General features: G+C 36.9%; 2 protein-coding genes across 2 annotated transcripts in view; one reads left to right on the forward strand and one right to left on the reverse strand.

Moving 5' to 3' along the window:
* Positions 1 to 1,241: 1,241 nt before the first annotated feature.
* Positions 1,242 to 5,842, reverse strand: LOC146456474 (small ribosomal subunit protein uS17-like). Its single transcript, XM_085092585.1, has 4 exons — positions 5,804 to 5,842; positions 3,513 to 3,641; positions 2,428 to 2,633; positions 1,242 to 1,416 (listed from the first exon to the last, which is right to left on the reverse strand). Exons 1-4 carry the CDS (start codon positions 5,813 to 5,815, stop codon positions 1,287 to 1,289), a joined length of 477 nt encoding a protein of 158 aa, XP_084948711.1. The 5' UTR covers positions 5,816 to 5,842; the 3' UTR covers positions 1,242 to 1,286.
* A 51-nt stretch (positions 5,843 to 5,893) lies between these two features.
* LOC146456475 (CWF19-like protein 1) overlaps positions 5,894 to 20,278 on the forward strand; it is a 31,051-nt gene continuing 16,666 nt past the window's right edge. The window contains exons 1-11 of the mRNA XM_085092584.1: positions 5,894 to 6,019; positions 6,211 to 6,295; positions 6,743 to 6,827; positions 7,916 to 8,026; positions 8,896 to 8,975; positions 9,181 to 9,312; positions 10,294 to 10,412; positions 11,016 to 11,100; positions 11,301 to 11,453; positions 11,635 to 11,722; positions 11,985 to 12,026. Coding sequence (XP_084948710.1) covers positions 6,000 to 6,019; positions 6,211 to 6,295; positions 6,743 to 6,827; positions 7,916 to 8,026; positions 8,896 to 8,975; positions 9,181 to 9,312; positions 10,294 to 10,412; positions 11,016 to 11,100; positions 11,301 to 11,453; positions 11,635 to 11,722; positions 11,985 to 12,026 — 1,000 coding nt within the window. The 5' untranslated portion in view covers positions 5,894 to 5,999. The remainder of the gene's footprint in view (positions 6,020 to 6,210; positions 6,296 to 6,742; positions 6,828 to 7,915; positions 8,027 to 8,895; positions 8,976 to 9,180; positions 9,313 to 10,293; positions 10,413 to 11,015; positions 11,101 to 11,300; positions 11,454 to 11,634; positions 11,723 to 11,984; positions 12,027 to 20,278) is intronic.

A 20,278-nucleotide genomic window follows, 5' to 3' on the forward strand; every position in this document is an offset into this window, starting at 1 on the left:
CCTACCATCTCTATTCGTCTTTTGGTCAATTTTTTGCCCAGATAAACAAGCCTTCAGAGATAAACTGCTTGATGAAATACCCGGTTTGCCTGTCTATATCATTACTCAACCTATTACGTGCAAGATCTTTGTCGCTCTGAAGAATAGTAGCGATATGGAGAAGTATCTAGTAGATTTTACCAACTCTTTGATTGATGATTGGTACTCTTAAAATTTTACCCCCTCACTTTTCGTACAAGGTAAAAACTCTCCCCCCCCCCCCACCAAAAAAAAGAGCTCGTTTAAAAAAATTACCTTCCCCCCCCCCCCCCCCCCCGCCTAGGACGTTATAAACGATCGGTCCCTTACAACAAATGGAATGTAGGATAGTATGACCACAGCTCGGTGAAAAATTGTCGCCCACGATATATGCATAAGCGGACGTACTCAAAGTAGCAAGTAATGCAAAATCGGGCTTCACTTGCGAGTTAATAACTTGTTTTTTGGTGCCATTAATAAGATTTTGTCAGCTTCTTACAAGCGAAGAATGAATGCTCTTTAAGGTATTTTTTCAACGTGGTTACATATAATCCCGGTGAAAATATTGCATCGCTACCCGTCTTGGATAGTCAGTAATTTATCCTGCATTGTCCATTTCAGTTGAGTGTGTACATAAACTTGGGCAGGTGCCACAAGTCGTCTTATTATGCGCCGAAAGAGTGACGGAGCGTATTCAGCTAGCCTGTGAACGCAGACATATTTCTGGCTGTCACTTTGTCGATTTCGGCGTGAAGAAGTGACAGCCGGCATTCGCAGGCTACTTTGAAGGAGGCTCATATTTTATTGTTGTAGAGTCTGTGAAATGATGAAAGGTTACAGAAAACTGTATCTGATCAAGTGGGCAAACTATACACTTGTTTGTAGTTCTGTCGTTTGGCAATACTTTAAGACTAGTTCTGACACCATAGCAGTTACCACAGCAACAGGTCAGCTGCACAAAAAGTACATCCAAATTTCAGTTTTTGCAAATTAACAAAGAAACTTAGTCTGTGACCTACCGTTTTTATTGCTTTGCTGAAAAGCAATAAAAATGGTACAACACCAACTAAGTTAAGGATAACCTTAACCGTTCTTTGAATAACTGGGCACAGCAATATAGCTGTGAAAACATCTACACCTACCGTATGCAACACAATCACGAGGCAAATGATAAATTGAATCTATCATTAACCAAACACTAAAAATAATATTTCACAAAGAGCTGTTCTTTATATCAATACTTTATTGTAAGCAGAAGGCAAGCACATTTAAAATTTGACAAATATTTTCTTGTCTTTGCTGGCCTTTCCTTTGCTAACTTTCAGTACATTGAATCGCACAGTCTTACTGAGGGGACGGCACTGACCCACAGTTACCACATCACCAAGAGCAACGTCCCTACAAACCAACAACAAAAGCAATTCATATTCAAGCCTTTTGCATGCTTTGAATCATTGTTATGACAATTAGTTTTACATGACACTGTGAAAAAGGTTTCACACAACATGTTACAAATGAATTGGAAAAATGAGGTCCTCTTTGAGCAGTCAACTCACGAATATTAATGCTAACTAATACTAATTTATTAGTATATACTTGTAAGTACTAAATAAGTGTTATTTGACACTTGTTATCCAAGCTTGATCAGTCACAACTCTTTAACTTAAACATTTTAAGGGCTGTTTACATGGAGGGAGGAAGATCCTAGATAGTGAATCACCCTAGTGCCATATGTTTTCTGTAAAGGTTGTATTTGGCCATAGGATCTTACTAGTTGAGAGATATGAAGATCTTAGTGCTAGGAATGTTCTAGATAGCACCATGTAAACGACCTTTGCCCGGAAGGTTCCAGTTAATTTTGTCTTACTTTCCTTCTCCACTTGGTAACTACCTGACCAAAGTTTTTGCATGTAAACCATACGAAAAGTTATTTTGCCTTCTAGGATCTTCTTCCCTCCATGTAAACAGCCCCTTAGTGGCCATTTGGGACTGTTGTTGGTGTCTGAAGTAATTCATGGCTGTGCAGCAACACTCAGACACATTTTCTTATTATTTGCATACTTTTGGGCAGTGACATACAAAAATAATGTGACACACTGAGTTCATGTACATCTGTGACTGCACATGCTAGCAACATATGTGGTGGACTATGGCTTCTCTCTTGCACTTTGTGTTACTCCATCAGTTCAGCCTTGGGCTGATGACCTCTCTATAAAGAATACCATAATTGACAATGACTGACCCCTCAAGTTAGTTGCCAAGTGGAAAGCATTTTCACACGAGTTTCCCAGAATTTTAATTGCCATGGTGACTAAAAAGGTCACAAGTTGGAAGGTTTGATTACAGGTTGAACTGGAAACAGAGAAAAACATAGTGGTGTATGGAGCACTATACACAAAAGAAATCTACCTGAAGCAAGGCGAGAGATGTGCAGAGAGATTCTTATGCCGCTTCTCAAATCTGTTGTACTTCTTGATGTGATGTAGGTAGTCACGTCTGATGACAATTGTGCGCTTCATTTTCATGCTCGCAACAATTCCAGTCAGAATACGTCCACGGATGCTTACATTTCCTGTGAAGGGGCACTTCTTGTCAATGTATGTTCCCTCTATGGCCTGTAAGAGAAGTAACACAAACAGCTGTCTTGTTAACTCTCACGAGATTCATACATACACACATAAACATACTATATGGGTAATAGATACATATTCTGTAGTTGAAGGGGTGAGTGGAAAAAAGCCCTAAGTGACATCTGATCCTATGTCAAATTCTCCTTTGCTCATACAAGGAAGAACAAGGCAATTTGCTAGGAGAATTAAGCATTCAATCAGATGTCACTCAAGGCTTTTTTCCATGCACCCCTTTAATTGTGCAAGGAGATGGTAACTTTTTTCATCAGCACAACACAAAAAATATTTTGTCTAATGCAACTGAGTGGCTTATGCCCTCAATATTTTGTTTTGATAATAAATTTATGCTTCCCCAACAATTTGGCATTACCCAGTTATTAACCAAGTTGGACAGGCATTGTAAAAGTGTTTTTCCTAAAACACAAGGCAAGGGCTGAAATCAGGTTTCCAACAATATTGCCCTCCAGGTCAACAGTCAGAAGCATAGACAGGCTATGTACACAGATTTGTACACTTTTAGCAACAGTTTCTTGGTAATTCTAAGTGTAACTTTAGACCACCTGTTTAAACAATCAATGATTTTGATGTGATTTTTCTGCCATTACAGGTATTACAGCACCTTTGAGAAAACTTTGTACATCCAGCAGTGAGAGCAGAGGGAATGCATAAACACAAAACATGAAAAAAATTTCCTTGGAGAAGATCCTCAAGGCATCTTTTATTTTGATATTACATGCATCCTAGGAACTAGACACTAAAAATTACACCCTCTATCTTGGAAATCTCTATTATGGACAGCAAGTCATGGTCCCAATGGTATTCATAATAATGGGAGTTTACTGTTGTTACAACTGAATGTAATACCTCTTTAGGAGTCTTGAATCCCAGACCAACATTCCTTACAAATCTCAGTTCCTTCTTCTTGCCTAGTTGACCCACGACACGCTTCTTGTTTTGAAATATTGGTGCCTGCTTCTGGTAGGCTCGCTCGGTCTAGAAACAGATCAAGGTTTGTTAACACCCACTTTTCAACTTGATCATCTTCAAGTAGTCCTCACAAAAACAGGTATGCCAGTTAAATTGATGAAATGAATTTGAACTTTTACATGTATAACATAAAGTATTATTTATGGAAGTTAAAGACAAACTTCACTGTCACCCACAGCTGGCAATAGGCTTCTTTGGTCAACAAATTTATTTAATTTATTAAAATACAAATACAGTAATAATGACCACAGCAGATTAAATGTGACTACCAGACAACTGCCCAGGGAGACTATCTCCAGCATAAGACTACCCACTTCCCTTGTGAAGATAACTTGTTCAACTGTTTGAGCAGGGTAACTGACCCTTGCACAACTCTGTAAGGAGGTACACAAGTGCATACCATGATTTACCAAATTAGAGACATTTAGGATCATGTTCGCGGCAAATGGAAAATGCCACATCCGCGCTTATGTTTCCTCAAATGAATTAGTATATGGATGAGAACAATTCTGGCCTTTGGTGCTACCCTAAAACTCATTAACTTCACTTTTAGAGACAAAAACTGACTATCTTACAAATGGACAATGACTACCGGTAAACATGAGATGATCGTGGTCACTTTTGCCATTTGTTGTAAACACAATCCTAAATCTATAAAATTGGCATAGCACACCACACATCTCCTACCAGTCCGCCGGGTTATGCTAACCAATTGGTTTGCAGGCTTTTACTTTGTTATCTGATGCCGTTTACTTATTACGTGGGATGCCTGTGCAGCCCCATTATAAAATGGGGGTCGTTTGTATCCACAAATGTGCATCTTTCAATTATTAACTCGTTTTAGATGTATCAAATTCAGTTTTCTCCTAGAGGGGATCTTTTTGTCTCCTATTGTCCTTATTGTCTTTAACAAAAACGGTCCAATCAGAATGCAATATCTTAGTGTAGGTCAGGAGGGATCGGAGGGGAGTTAATTACTATTGTGATTATTCAGGTCCTAGTGGTCTCTCGGTGGAACTGAAAAGGCTTGACTTTAGTGGCGTGGCCATATTGTTTTAATGTTTTAGATTCCAATGTGCCGTTTTCAAAAAGAAAATTAACCCTTTTGAAGCGGTAAATCGAAAGAATAACTTCTAAGAAGCACTCGACAGTAAAAACGGTGGAAATCGGAGAGTTCAAGGCGAAGGAATCATGCTTCTGTTTGACAGTTGTAGAACCATCCAGAATATGCGGGGGAAATGAAGGTCATTGGTATTAAGCTAAAACACAGATCGCATCACTTTGTCGAATTGATGCTTAAACGCAACTGGAAATCCACTTTACAAAAAGATTAAAGGCTTGATTGTCCATTTGTACTAAAAGTTTTCATTTAGGAAAGCTTTTTGCCTGTTTTCTTTTTGTTTTTGTTTTTTTGGTGAAACGAAAACAATTTGTAATCTTACACTTTTATTTACATAACCAGAAACGTGAGTCAGGCCACGTTATTGTAATAGAAATTCCGGTATAACGATAAGACGCGTAACACAAGGGAAACAACATAACGCTATCTTTGTGACTCAAAATATTCCATTAGCTAGGATAGTCTGCGAAGCATACAATTATAAGAATCAAGGGGCATCACACGTAAATGCCAGTATAGGCATCTTGTTGCTACAGCGCTGCAAACATTGTAGGCTAGTGACATGTTATCAGCATGGCATTTCTTTCTTAAAGCAGTCGGGGAAAAGGCAGCAGATTCTATAACCTGAGTGAGTTCCATCAATAAAGGTCAATGAAATTTTTTCCCCGAGATATGCGATAAAAGTTCACGGCATCATATAATATCTCCTCTTAGCTTAAAGGAACAAGCCTAAAGACAAACACAAAGACACAAACGTCGATTTAAGTGCCGCAGATTTATCTAGAAAATAAAGGGCAACATGCTACTTCCAATAAGAACTACAAAGGGGAAACAACATGAAAATCAAACATCGAGCAACAACACACATGCCGAAATTGATCGATACTTTGAACATAAATCTACCAAAACAGGACGCGTTTATTGAACATTCTTCCCTTCAAGCAGTGCTTCAAAGATAACGGCAGCCCTTCCCTACGTAAAAGCCACTTATTTCGAGCTGTACAGCATTACTTTGGCGACAAGAAAACTTCATTTGCCATAAACTGACCTGTTCTGCCATGGCTGCCACTGAAAAAGAGAACGAACCACGTGGTCTCATGAATTTTCCCAGCATGCTTCGCTGTTTCTGTTATGGAAGCGAGGCTACATTTCCAAGATGGCGGCAAAACTGAACCGAAACCGAACAGAACATCAACATCAAATCGTGAAAGTTGCTAAATAGATTGCCTCTTCTTACATTCGAAATGGCAACACCTCTCAAGATGTGAGTATAATTTGTTAATAAGTGCTATGTTTTTAAAGATTGGAACGAAGGGTAAATGAAACTGCCCCTTGACCAGTAATTTTGGTGCGCTCGACAGTACCAAAACTCTGAAGCTTATTAAATTAGTGCATGCTGAATCTATTAGCTTGCATGTACCAGTAATTAAGCTTATGCGTTTTTTATCTCTGCAGCCTTGTTTGTGGGGATGTGTGTGGAAAGTTCAATGTGCTCTATGGAAGGGTTAGAAATATTTTGAAGAAAAATAAAGATTTTGAGGTAAATTTATAATAGAACACAAAATGATTTTATAAAATCATTGTACTCAAAATTACATCATTTTATCTACACTTTGGGGAGGACTTACTTATGTTTTTTTTTTGGGGGGGGTTGTTGTTGTTTTTTTGCGGGGGTGGGGGGTGCTCATTATTGGAGGTCATTTAGTGTTTCAATAATAATAATATTGTTAAGAAGGCTTGACATTTTAACTTCATGCTCCTGTTGGGAGAACTTGCTTTTCCTTGTTCACAATATGCCTGTCACTGATTGAATATAACACATCATTCTCATTCAGCTAACATTTTAAAACAGCTTACCCTAATAGTCCATGGGAGCTATATTGAAGGCTGGGTTGGCTTGCCTTATTGTTTTTATTTATTTATATATTTATTTGTTTTGGAGGAGGGGTCTCATATCTGGAATTTTATGGTATTTTTCATGGTCCAGATGTTACTGTGTGTTGGAAGTTTTTTTGGAACAAGCGAAGAGTCTGAAAAGGAATGGGAAGCCTACAAAACAGGAAGTAGTGCAGGTGGAATATTTTATTGTAAAGAAATCAGTTTTTGCGTCATGGGAACCTCGGAAAAAATCTGAGCTCCAGATGGGATTTGAACCCACGACCATCCCTTGGTGGTTAAATAAATCAGTACCTTTAAAAAAGGTGTAAAGCTAAGTGCGCAGCTCTGTTTTAGGGTGCCAATCTTGAGTCTGAAGTTAGGTTTAACACTTGCTTTGGCCATAGCCAACATTGTTAGAGCTAATTAATCAATTTTTGGCAAGGTTTATGTAACAACTGTGCTGCTCATCTGCTAGGATTGTTAGTAGCTTAAACAAAACCTCAACAAGCTCATGAATTCATAAACTGAGATGGCTACTTAAACTCTGCATCTTTAAAGTTAGCCTCAAGCATTTGTGTTGTGTTGAAATTTCAGCTGATGATAAGATCTCCTTCAGATTGGCTCTTAGCCACATCCCTGCATCTTTATCATGTTTTTGACAACGTTCTGATGGCTTCTGTTTCAGTGGCACAATTTGTGGTTAGAATCATGACGGTTTTAAATCATAAAACTAACTGAAAAACTAAGTTCTTGAATAGATTCACCATGATGATGGGTTTATGACCTGCTTCAAACATAAGGTAATATAGAAGTTTCAATTTAGAGTTGAAGAAGTGTATATACATTTTATAGCTCAGCTGGTGGGCTTTCATTGCCTGCATATTTTGAAAACACATTTCTTTATCTTTATATTTTGTTAAAATTCATATTCAGTGTGGAAAATGAAATTTCTGAACTCATTTTTCAACTTAAGTGATCCGACTAATATACATGAATGTATAAAAATGTCTGTCGTGTGCTCTAGCCACAAATTTTACCGTTGGCCAATCAAAATAATTTTAAAAACCAAATTTAAGAACTGCAGAAGGAGTGATGAGCTTGGGGCAAAGATGGAACTGAGCTTAATTCATGCAGCTCTTGTATTTGATTGGGTTCCTTTACGCTAATGGTAAAACCCTGTTGTCTCAGTGTTATCTGACTGTATGCCCCAAGCACACCAAAGTTAACTTAACTAATAAACAAATATTTTTTTTCTAAAAATGCAGTTTTTCTTTTCTTTCAGTGCCCATTCCAACCTATATACTCGGGCCGACAGAAAAACAGGAAATTGGCTACTTTTCATCAGTTTCTTTGGACGATGGAGGAGAAATGTGTGAGAATTTAACATACCTAGGTAAGCATACATGACTATTTCTAGACGCCTTTGTGGAGCTGCAGTCAACTGTGTGGCTTTACATAGGCTCATCTGTAGTCTTCTTCATGGATTTTTGTAGTCACTGTGATACACTAAGAGATAAAAACATACATAGAGTATTTACAGTATGCTGTTAGTGTTTTGGGTTTGAAACTTTTTCTATGTCACAGAATCATTACCTAAATGAACAATGGAAAATAAATGTGAAACTAACTTTGTCCAACTTTTTAAATTTTTAAACCAAAGATAAATTTAAACCACCAGTTTTGAAAATCCACCAGCATCTCTCAAATCAAATTATTACCAATGGATGAGGTATGCGTACTTGCAAATGTTTTCCAAGTCAAATGCATGAGATTCTCATCCTTGGATTGCTAGAACTTGTGAACATTTTAGAAGATGATCTGATGAGTTCCAGAGCAGCCTGCAAATATAGCTGCCTCTCGTTGCTCTTTCTTTATGAACCTACATGTAACTAGCTCACAAGTGCCCCTAGCAGCAAGGAACAGTGAGAGGCCTGAAGATGTATATGTACATGAGGTGTAGTTCTCAGTAAGAATCTCCAAATTGAGATAAAAAAATAGTAAGACTGATTCATTTTGAGTACAAGTTCCTGACATAGATATAAATTGTATACCTAGTAGAAATTGTGTACCTAGATATTGTGTACCTAGAAGAAGCCCAGATTTGTAATTGAGATGTGGTAAATTGCTCTAAATGCACGACATCATTCAAATTTTCACTACTTGCATATTGTATAATATGATCATGACATTGTGGGAGGCTGGCATTATATTTATGATTTCTACATTAAAGTGCATGTGATAAGTTTCTCCTTTTCCTGACAGGAAGGAAAGGAATCCTAAAGACACAATCAGGGTTACAGATAGCATACTTGAGTGGAGTAGAGAAATCTGAGGCTCCTGAGGTACATTTATTTTACTTAATATAGTGCACAGTACATGTAAATCCTCCAAAAAAATTAACTTCAAACGAAGGATTTCAGGTGGTGCTTATTTGAGAGGATACTCAATTTAATTTTTTTGTCAATTTTACCCAGGCAGTCATTAATTTTATTTCAATTTGTAATTATTTTATAACATTTCCATCCATATATAAATTATTATCACCAGGAAGGATGCCATTTCACCCAGGATGATATTGCTGCTTTGGAGTCTCAGTGTCAAGATGAAAGCTTTAAAGGACTGGACATTCTGATTACCTCTTGTTGGCCAAGAGGTGTATCACATTTTGCTAGCAAGCCTGTAAGTTTTACAGAGAATAAAAACGAAACATGTAGCGTAATAAAAAAACAACAACGCTATCTCAGTGGCTTGCCACCAAATGAAATTGTATTTCAAACTGCACAGAGAAGTTAAAAGTTGTGATGTTGGGGCAAGGACATACCTGATGGATAACTGATTTCTTTGGGCAAGCGAAACGTCGCGATTTACTTCTCAAAGTGACTATTGTGAGATAAATGATAATACGCTTATTGTTAAAGCTATAATGTACTCCACACTGTTTCTCTGTACCCACACAGGATTCTCACTGAGTATTGGCAGCTACCTTAATTTCTGAGTCACCTCAGGATAAAACAGACTTTTTTGTACCTCACACACTGGTAGCCCCCCTAATCTACTAACTAAAGCCAAGTTATTTAACAATTATTCCACGAGCGCGCATTGGATATGAGATGATAGATAGCCAACGAGGCGCGTAGCGCCGAGTTGGCTATAATCATCTCACATCCAACAAGCGCAAGTGGAATAATTGTTTTATTAAAAACAACCGAGAAATATTGCTAGATCTTACTGATTTCGCTGTGCAAGAACGACCAGAAGGCAATTTAATGGTCGCCATTTCTCGGCCATGGTATAATTGCTCATATACCATGGCCGCTAAGCCAATCAAATCCCTCGAATTGCATTATACAATGATGCAGTTTTTAATAATTTTTTATATTCAGAAACTTAAAAGTGAGAACGGTCCTCCCATGTGTATAATGAGCATTAGTCATAGTGAGCTGTAGTGAACATTTAGATAACACATGACATCCCCAATGTTACCTAATAGGCTGGCACGGAAGGGAAGCACCAAACATGGTCCCTCACCACCATGACTTTGAAACCATCAGAAGCACCTCAGTATATAATTGTGTGTTTCAGACTATACTGTCTTTACTGGTTTAACCTAAATATTGCATACTGTATTTGTACATGTTTTCTTTCTGTTTTGAATTCAAGGACGGCATTGATCCCGACAGTTGTGGTTCAAGTCAAGTATCCAGACTGGCAGGGCAACTTAGACCAAGGTACCATTTTGCTGGTCATGAGGGAGTCCATTATGAAAGAGCCCCCTATAGGTAAGGAATGCATTATAAAAAAATGTCAATACTAGGCATTAAGGGCTTATTGAAATAGAGACCCATAATAGGATGGTACTGAGTGCATTATGTAAGAGCACCCTTTGGATAAGGAGTGCAAATATTGTAAAATATAATTTCCTATAGTCAAGAAGCTCATTACAAGAGAGACCCTTATAGGTAACCCCATTATATGAGCAAGGGATGGATGAAAAAGACCCCAGTTCCCTCCAAAGGTAAGCCGTACACCTATTGGGAATATTTAATATTCCCAATAGGCGAGGGGTGCATATAAAGGAGCCCTCTATTGGCAAGGAGTGCATCATAACCTTACAGGTTATGAGTGCATTATGCACAAATGTCATAAAACCCTTAACTTGCACTGCAGACAGAATCGACTGCTGGCAAACACAGTCTGTGGAGTAGCGCCCAAATCTTTGTTCCAGACGTCGGATGCTAATGGGAAGATGGTATTTAACAGGGGTTGATTCTGTCTGCAATGCAGGCTATATTATTTGTCACAGCTTACGATAAATTAATGTCAGTGATAACTAATAATATTGAAAGTGACTTATACATCTTCTCTGCCTGTATTATTAAAAGGAACCATCAGGTTCTCAGAGAGGCATCACAGCATGTAACAAGGTTTATTTCACTTGCCCAAGTTGGGAATTCAGACAAGAAAAAGGTAAATAATAGCTGTATTTTATTGATTACTGGATGGTTTGTTTGATACTGAAATGTTATATACTAGTACGTAGTTATAAACTGGTAGAGCTAAAGTCTGGGTCCTTGTGCTGTTCTCAAAACAGTTAAATACGTTCACTACCAGTAACATTTACCATTTACTACTGTAAGTGTTGTGCATATTTTATGTTTTGGTTATAGTATATGTATGCATTCAATATTGTACCTATGGTGTCCATGGACAAGAAAGAGCTCATCAAGCAACCTCCAGACGTGACAGAGTTTCCCTATAGGAAAGCACTGGGAAGCAGGGATGTTAGCACAGCAGATAACAGGACAGAAATACAGCAGCAGGTATTAAAACACTTAAATACTTTACTCCCAAGCAACGTATTCCTAATACTTGGTTTTATCAACTGAGTTCAAGACTGTAGTTTTAATCTGATAGTACATTATTTTTAAAAAGGTCCGAAAACCATTAAGAGTTCACCAATCAAATAACAAGAAGTAAGTGATACTCTGATTCCTTTGGTAGGCCACGCCTTCTGGGCAGAACTTCTTCTTTGACATGAACAACACTGGAAGACCACAGGGACCTGGAAACAAACGACAGAGGGGCCATGGTAAGTCTGTCTGCATTAAATTTTCTTTGGGGTCAAAATATTTAGGATAGAGATCTAGAAAGTACCATGTATAATCAGGCTGTCAAACTTTGAACTAATTTTTAATAGCATTCCATCCCAATAGATAAGCACTGCTTTTATAGTCCCTGTACTTCCTAAAACCAAAGCTGTTATACACTCTACCATGTGGGCTGACTTATCCTTCATAATAACAGTAGTTTTAAATTTCTTTTTGTTTACATTTTGTTTCTTATTCATGAAGGTGGTGATGGTGGTGGCCCAAATAAGCAAAGGAAAGGACCTCGTAAGTACTGGCCCAGTGTTTGGTGTTTCATCTTGAGCTGCTACAGCAGTAGTTAGATATTTGGGTGTATGAGCCCACTTTCAAAATATTCGCAAAATTCATACCTGATTCAACAATGAACTCAAAAAACGTAAATCCTCGGTTTTTCAAAACTCCTGCAACGGAGACGCTAAATTTTTATCCTCGGTTTCTCAAAAACCTAAAAACATAAATCCTCGGTTTTTCAAAACTCCTGCAACGGAGACGCTAAATTTAGGTTTTTCATAAATGACACCAACTCACAAACAATCATCGATTAAATCCAACCAACTCATCAATCGCTGATTTGAATGATAAATACAATATTTTTGAACATTAATTTGGATAAAAAAATAATCATTATGGATGTTGTGTGACTGGATGCCGTTACTGTCACGCGTGACGTTGTGTGACTTGCCACGAAAATGGACAAAACCCTGAATGTGGGGTGCTCGGTTGGCTGTTTACTTGCCTGGCCCCAGCCAGGTCTTTTTCCCGCCGCTGACAAGGCGGCTGTCCCTTTCCCAGTTTACCTCTGGGACCGAGGTTGAGTCCTGGGACGAACTCTGAGCACCCCGCTGTAAACCAGTAGGGCCTGAGCGGGCTCACCCTGGAGGTGCCGTCTACTGGAAGACATCCCACACTACTCAGTAATTCACCATCTGCACAAGCCGTTAAACAGGTTTCAGTCAGGGGCCAGCTGACACCACCCTAAAGCTTCACCAGAGTTTGTGAACTAATATAACAATGGCCCGATTACCTATATATTACACTCAGTTCTGAAATTTTTACACTTGTGGTGCTATTTTTCTGTATATTGCGTAATATTGCTTGATTTGGATTAACACGCATGCGCTTTCATGCACACAACCCAAAGCAGACTGGACACTAGTTTGTTAACACACGTGTCGGCCATTTTGTTGCCATTTTGCGAAGTCATGTTTATGGCTCCTGTTTTGGGATTTTTGAACATTTATTTCTCCACTTTCATCGTTCTGATGTTTGTAGACGCTTTTTGAGGTAAGAATATCATTTATCTTGCACACAACAATAGATTTTTTTATTGAATCGACTCGCTATCGAATACTCGTGAAACCGTAACTGTATGATAGAATGATTACACATCGACCAAATCCTTGATTGGAATCCAAGAATTGAATTCATCACTGTATCCTTTCCACTTTACCAAAGCTTGTTTCTTCTTGTAATCTCTCCTGATAACTTTATCGATTCTGAATATCTCCTGATTAGCTTTCAATAATTCTGGTTCATAAAAACTTCCTTTAATTTCTTCATTATTGAGATCTTTCAGTTTATATGTGATCGGATTCGTGTATTGTATTTTATCGATAATGAAGACCTCTTCTGACCAGTTTTCTGTATAACCTCGATCAAACAACTTTCTTTTATACTTTGATATTCTAACCTTTTCACCAACTTTAAATTTTGGCAAAGATGATAATTGCTTCAAATTGCCAAATAGATTGAAGTAAACAGTTCCTACATTCTTTTTCTTAGATGCTTCTGTCGGTGTCATTTTTATTGAACTGTGTTTAGTGTTATTATACTGCTTCAATATTTTAGGCAAAATATCCAGATACATTGTATTGCCTTGAGCAGTGAATCGTTTCCACATTTTATTTTTAATCGTTCGGTTCCATCGCTCAACAACTGATGACTTCTCTTCATTTTCAGTCGAATACAGTGTAATGTTATGTTTTTTGAGCAAGTCTTTGAAATGTTTGTTGTAGAACTCTGAGCCTTTATCAGTCCACAGATACTTTGGTTTTCGACCTCTTTGAATATGCTTTGAAATGCTTTCGTTATGGTCTCACCTTTTTTATCTTTTAATGGAACAATCCAGCCGTATTTACTGAAAACATCTATAGTCGTGAGAAGATACCTATTACCTTTATTCCATTTACTGAATTGTTGCATTTCAACAAGGTCAGCAGCCCATATTTCATCAATATTATTTACAATAACACGCCGCCGAGTAAAGTTACGCCGTATGGGTTTATGCAGCTCATTAGCTAATTTTTCTTGCCAGTTTTCCTCTTTACCCGACGGCTTTTGACGTTTTTTGGAACCCCAAGACCCAGTTTCTGTTTTGTATTTATTGCATTTCTTGCCAACCAATGTCCCCATTGTCGTTCGGAATATGGAACAGCATCCAATGACTTTACCATCTTTTTGTCAGCTTTCAATTTACATTTTTTGTCATCTTTGCAGACTGAATAATCAACATCATGTTGCATGGCTATTGCATCTGTTTTGCCTGTTGGTTTATCGTATATTTCCAATATTTGCCCTGTTTTGGGGTTATATTTGACTTGATTTTCCAAATCATTGTATGGACCAGTGTATTTATGACCAGGTAATACCCACCCAGCTTTGGGTTTTGGGAGCTTACCAATCATTTTGTGTATATCAATTGAGCCACCGCTTTTGGGTCGTCCTTTGATTCCCTTTTCATATTCATCCCAATTTGGTGGGTGCCAACCAATTGCATCATAACTTAAGCATTTCGGTGTGTTGTGAAATTTGCTTCCAATTTTTACCATGCTTTCACATGGATAATTTTTGTATTTTTCTAATGTATTTTTCCCAGCCTTGCCAGACCAAAATTGACTCGACAATATGCCAGTATCTGTGCTAAATGCACTTTTGGCAATGTCTCCAGATTTGTATCTATCAAAGACTTCCTTTGTTGATGGAATTAATGTTCCAACAACATCCATCGACTTCGATGCAACCTTACCTGGTGTGCCAAATTGTTCCAAAATTGTATCTAAATTACCACCATCAAGTTCTTTTCGGTCAGTTTTGTACCTTTTTTTTGGCCTTACTTTGGTTGATAATTTATCAAACATCTCTGATCCAGTCTTTTGAACAAAAGGAGTTGCTTTAGAGATAGCATAATCAATAGCTTTTTTTTGCAATTTAGGGTTTCTAAGTGCTTCAGACCCATAATATCGACCCATTTCAACTGCTTTTTTTCCCATCCATGGTAATGCATGTTGAATTAACATATCAGCACCAGTTGATGCTAAAGTATCCATTATGCCCCCCCCTTCAGAGGGGCTATTTAGTTTCCCTGTTTTTTAACAAATTTGGTTTTAGTTATACCACATTCAGCACAGGTACAGAAGAACATAAGCCGACCATTTTTGGCTTGCTTGTAACCTGAAGGCTGAACACATTCAGTTTCTTTCTTTTGTTTAACACAATATGATTTGACCATTTTATATCACTATATTAGATTAATTATCATCAGAGTCTGACTCAGAATCTGTTACCAATGTACACCATAAACATAATTTTCCTGAAAATTCTGTGTATTCATCACACTCTTCACAATATCTTATATCAACCATTATACAAATTAATTAGATAATTTTTTAAAATATTGGATTATAAAATTATGATTGACACTTTGATTGTTCATGTCAAAATGTGCATTGTGGATTGTTTTCAATATACTTGTACCCTTTTGTCTCTCAAATAAATAATACAAACACCAATAGCCACATAATACTGAATCTCTTTCCTGGATTTCATCACCTGAATACATTAATCGTTTGCCACTTGTTGACATGAATTGCATAATTTCTTTTGGCATAATTAACCCAAAACTATCAAAATATTCTACATATTTGTCTCCGTTTCGATACGCAACCCAATGTGTACCTGGTCCAATCTGTGAATCCAGGTTAATGATACCAACTTCATCTTTTTCCATCTTTTGTGGTAGATTATCTCTGCTGTAAATGCCTCTAAAGTGTTTTATTTTGAGTTTTTTGACCCAATCAATGAGTTCAAAGTTACTGAGTGGTTTATTTATGAATTTCACAGAATGTCTCCGATTAATGGAATCCCCTTGAATGGACTGTTTTTGCCTAACAACAGACCTTTTCCTTTTTTGGTTTTTTTTTTCCCTTTACCATACTGATCCCATGTACCGAAAAATGGAGGCGGTCGATAATTAACTGGTAGGACCAAACCACCATCTTTTTTGGTTGTGTTTGGAACAAAAACTGGGACCGATCTTCTGGATCTACTTCTATCCACCTGCAAGCCTTTACCCATTAATGCATTCAAAACCATTGGAATGCCAATTGAAGCCAGTAAAGTACCCAAAAAACCTCCTGATTGTGCCTTAGTTGGTTTAATTACAATCTGTCCACCAGTATGTATTGCATTGACAATTTGCTTCTTTTGTGCTTCAGTGAGCCAATCTTTGTATTTTATTAATTGATCAATTTTATTTTGAGGAATGAGGAAACCACCAACTTGTCCTCTACCAAATATTTTATTGACTCCCACATTTGCAAGCCCAGAAAGTGCTCCAGTAGCTAATGGTCCAACTGCTTTTGCTGCCATTGGTAGTAATTTTGTGCCAATTTTGAATAATGATGACCAAAGACTGCCTCCTTGTTGTACAGCTTTTCGTATCTGTGTTTTGCTTATTTTAATATCTGCTCCAGTTTTGTTTTGCATTGCCTTTTTCAGCCTATTTATTTGTGTTTTGGTTAACATCAGCTGATCCGGTCCAGTTAATTCAGAATTTGATAATCTTATTGTTATTGCTGAATTGTTTTTTAATGCTTTTGCTAGTCTATCTTTTTGCCCAATTGATAGGTTTACTCCATGTGAATGATAAGTTGTCATATCTTTTATATAACTAACGTTACATTAAAAATTTATTCCATTTATCGAAACAATATTTTACCATCTTTTTGAATGAGCTCAGCGTCTTGCTCGTATAATGTCAATGCATAAACTGAATATGCAGTTGCAGTTGTACCAGATAATTCATAGTGGAATGTCAGCTTTGTGGTACCATCTTTGATATCCATTTTTTGTTTTGTTAAATCGAAATACAAGAATGGAAATAGTGTTTTGAAGTTATTGATATTCAACAAAGTCCCCTGACTGTATTCATTATTTGCATGCACATATTTGAGGACATCTCTGTAAACTCGAGTCAAATCAGCCTCTGGAGTGTAATGTACATCAGGATATTCATTGCCATTAGCCACAGATAAATGACAATTTAGCAATGTTCTGGGATCTGTTGATACACTAAATGTATTGTACAAAAATGGATTTACTGTTTGTGCAGCAAGATTTGCATCATTGATAATGAAAACAAATACATGCCTTGGCTTTGAAATCCCACTTGTTATCTGAAAATTACCACTTCTTTGTGTTGAAGAATTACTTCTCTCAATATTTTCTCGCAAATAAACCCATTTATGTGGCTTCAAAAACTGACTCATATACAGTGATTGCCCCTCTGAATTGAAAGTGATTCTTGGTACAATCAACTCCATTCTGGTAATAATTACACGACAATCAGCCCCAGCTTGCCATATTAGAATAGTATCAGATTCAATCTGCAAATTTAATTCCAATCTTGTTGATGGCAATAACTCATCCATCAATGCTTCAAAGAATGAGTATCGATTCAATGGTATTTCTGTATTGACAACCACTGATAGACCCAAAAGTGCTTTTCTTGCAGCAAATCCTTTATTGTAGTTATCTTCAGCCGATCGTTCTTCAGCGTGTCGGTTTGTATCCAGATAGAAAAACTCATTTGTTGCTGTCGATTGAGCATATCCTGGACTATATTCCAATAGATTCTTGATATTAACACAATGATTTGCATCATTACAATCATATACCATTTTACCATTCAATCTTACATCGAAATCATGTATAAGACTGTGTGAACCATTAACAATACCATTATGGTCTTCAGCTGCTATATTTGCATTTTGCATTGTTTGGACTTTAAAACCAACCGATATTCTTGCATTATACCAATCAAATGGAGTAACTTCTCCTGTGTTGTCAACAACAAAACGATAACCATCTTTCTTTTGTGACCTATTATTTCCTGGATTACCAGTATTCAATGGTGTCTCCAATTGGAAGAAGACATCTTCATATCTCTCAATGTATTTTGGATTTCTGAATGATTTCATTTATACAGATATGTTACATTATTTTCATTTTCTCCTTCTTTTGAGTTTTCCACCGGATATCATCTGATTTACTCTCTCAGCTATTTGAAAATCAGTCAGTGGCTGCTCCATTTTTGGTTGGCTCATTGTCACTGATTTTGTTTTGGAAGGTTGTTTTTTGCTCAATAATTGAATTATTTTATCACCTGCTTTATTACCAGCAAACTCACCAGTTTTGGTGACTGCTTTTTCAGCTGCAGTTTTGGCTCCTTTCTTAGCTAATTCTTTTGCTGTTTTTCCGAAAAGTTTTGATCCAACTGATCTGAAAACATCCATAATTCCTTCACCATGGATATGTTTCATCGCATAACGACCCAATTCTGGGTCAAAACGTGGCTTAAATTCACTTTGTCGTACCATATATTGATATATTATATTAAACTAGACCTGAGAATCAAGCTCATGAACCAGTCAATGCCATTCAAGTCAATTGGTCGACCCAAAGCGTCAGTCACTGTTATCCCCATTTCTGAAATAATTGACTTGGAAACTGGACTGAATAATGCTCTTTTTGGCTCAAAAGTAAATGGATAACTCCTTGTTAAATTGTCAGTGGGTATCATTATCAGTGTATTTGTGAATCGTCCATCACTGAGGCTATCAGTTATTATATCACAATTAATGTCCAAAACGTCAATATCATTGGTAATATTTGGCAATTTTGTCCCATGTTCAGTTTGGTTAATTAACTTTGGTTCAAATCCAATAAGTGCTCCAAAATTAGAGTTTCTAATATCAAGCTTCCATTGGTTGTCCAGCTCAATGACAACTCTATATGATGAAAGCACAAAATATAGATTGATGCCCTTGCTGGAAGATGGTTTATCTCCATTTTGAATTATTGATTGAGTGATATAATCATCAAGATCATCATATGAATACATTCCATCAACAAATGTGATTGTTTTCCATTTTGTACCATTATCTGGGCTGTATTTTATTGTATTATTGTTGTATCCTGCATTGACATTATGCCACGAGTATGTCATTGAAACTCGATCAACAGCTAGCTCATGTCTCATTGTTGTGTCAAGCTTCAATGGTGGATCAAATTTGATAATAAAGTCTTCAGGCCGACTTCGACCTATTTTTTGTCGGTTAACAGATGAAATATGTATCGCTCTTTCTTGCATATATACTTCAGTTATATAATTAATTATGTAACTGATTACGCGACCTAGCGAATTATATATTGTTGCAATAAATCAATGAGTTGTTTGTTGTTTATCAAGCCAAGTTGATTCAATTTATGGGCTATTTGTGAAAATTCCTCTTTGACTCCATTATTACCAGCCAAAATGGATCCACCGAGCAATTCCATTCTGTCAATCAAATCATTAGCATCATTGAAATAAACAACACCAGAGCCCAATTTCTTGAATTTTTTGCTGGATTCATGGATTGGAATCTCACTGAGTTGGTTCAATTCATCGAATACCATTTTGGCAATATCGCTGTATTTCTTCTTTGAATTAAATCTCTTGGTCAATAAATCGATTGTATCGAAATCAACCTTTTTGTCCATAACTTTGTGTTTATCTTTTGTTGCCACAAGTCTGAGTTGTCCCATTAATTTTGGAATATCAATCATCAGTCCACCATATTTCCCAGAAGATGATATTTTGTATGCATTTCTCTTTGGTTGAGTATAACCAGAACCTTTTTTGATGGTTTTCATTCCTTCTGGGATTATTTTAATGCACCCTCTGTATTTTTGTAATAATTTTATATCTTCATCTATTTTATCAATTTTGTCTTTATTCTTGGTCTTTCCTTGCCCCTTGGATAAAGGTCCCTTCTTTGTTCCAAGTTTTTTCAACATTTTGCTAATATTAGCATCGTAATCCTTGATGTCAATATCTCCTTGCATAGAAGCTTGGAGAACAGAACTTGTAGGTGCAAGATCGTATTGCATCAATTTTTGGATTTCGTCAATATCAAAACCAGCATCCAAATTTGATTCAACATCAGGTGACATCATTAATGGTTTATAGCCAATTGGTAGCTTTGCTTCTGGTGGTTTTGTTTCTGGTTGATAAGTTAACATAGCAATGTCTTCCAAACCTGAAGTCAACGCTTTTTGGTTTTTCTCCAATTGTTCAATCAGTTTGTCTTGTTTTTCATCAATTGTTTGTTTTGTTTCCTCTTGAGCTTTAATAATTGGTTTGAAAGTTTCTGATAAACCTTGTTGTAAATCTTGTT

The sequence above is a fragment of the Pavona decussata genome, unplaced genomic scaffold, assembly GCF_977016875.1.
Source record: "Pavona decussata unplaced genomic scaffold, jaPavDecu1.1 SCAFFOLD_254, whole genome shotgun sequence".
Taxonomy (NCBI): domain Eukaryota; kingdom Metazoa; phylum Cnidaria; class Anthozoa; order Scleractinia; family Agariciidae; genus Pavona; species Pavona decussata.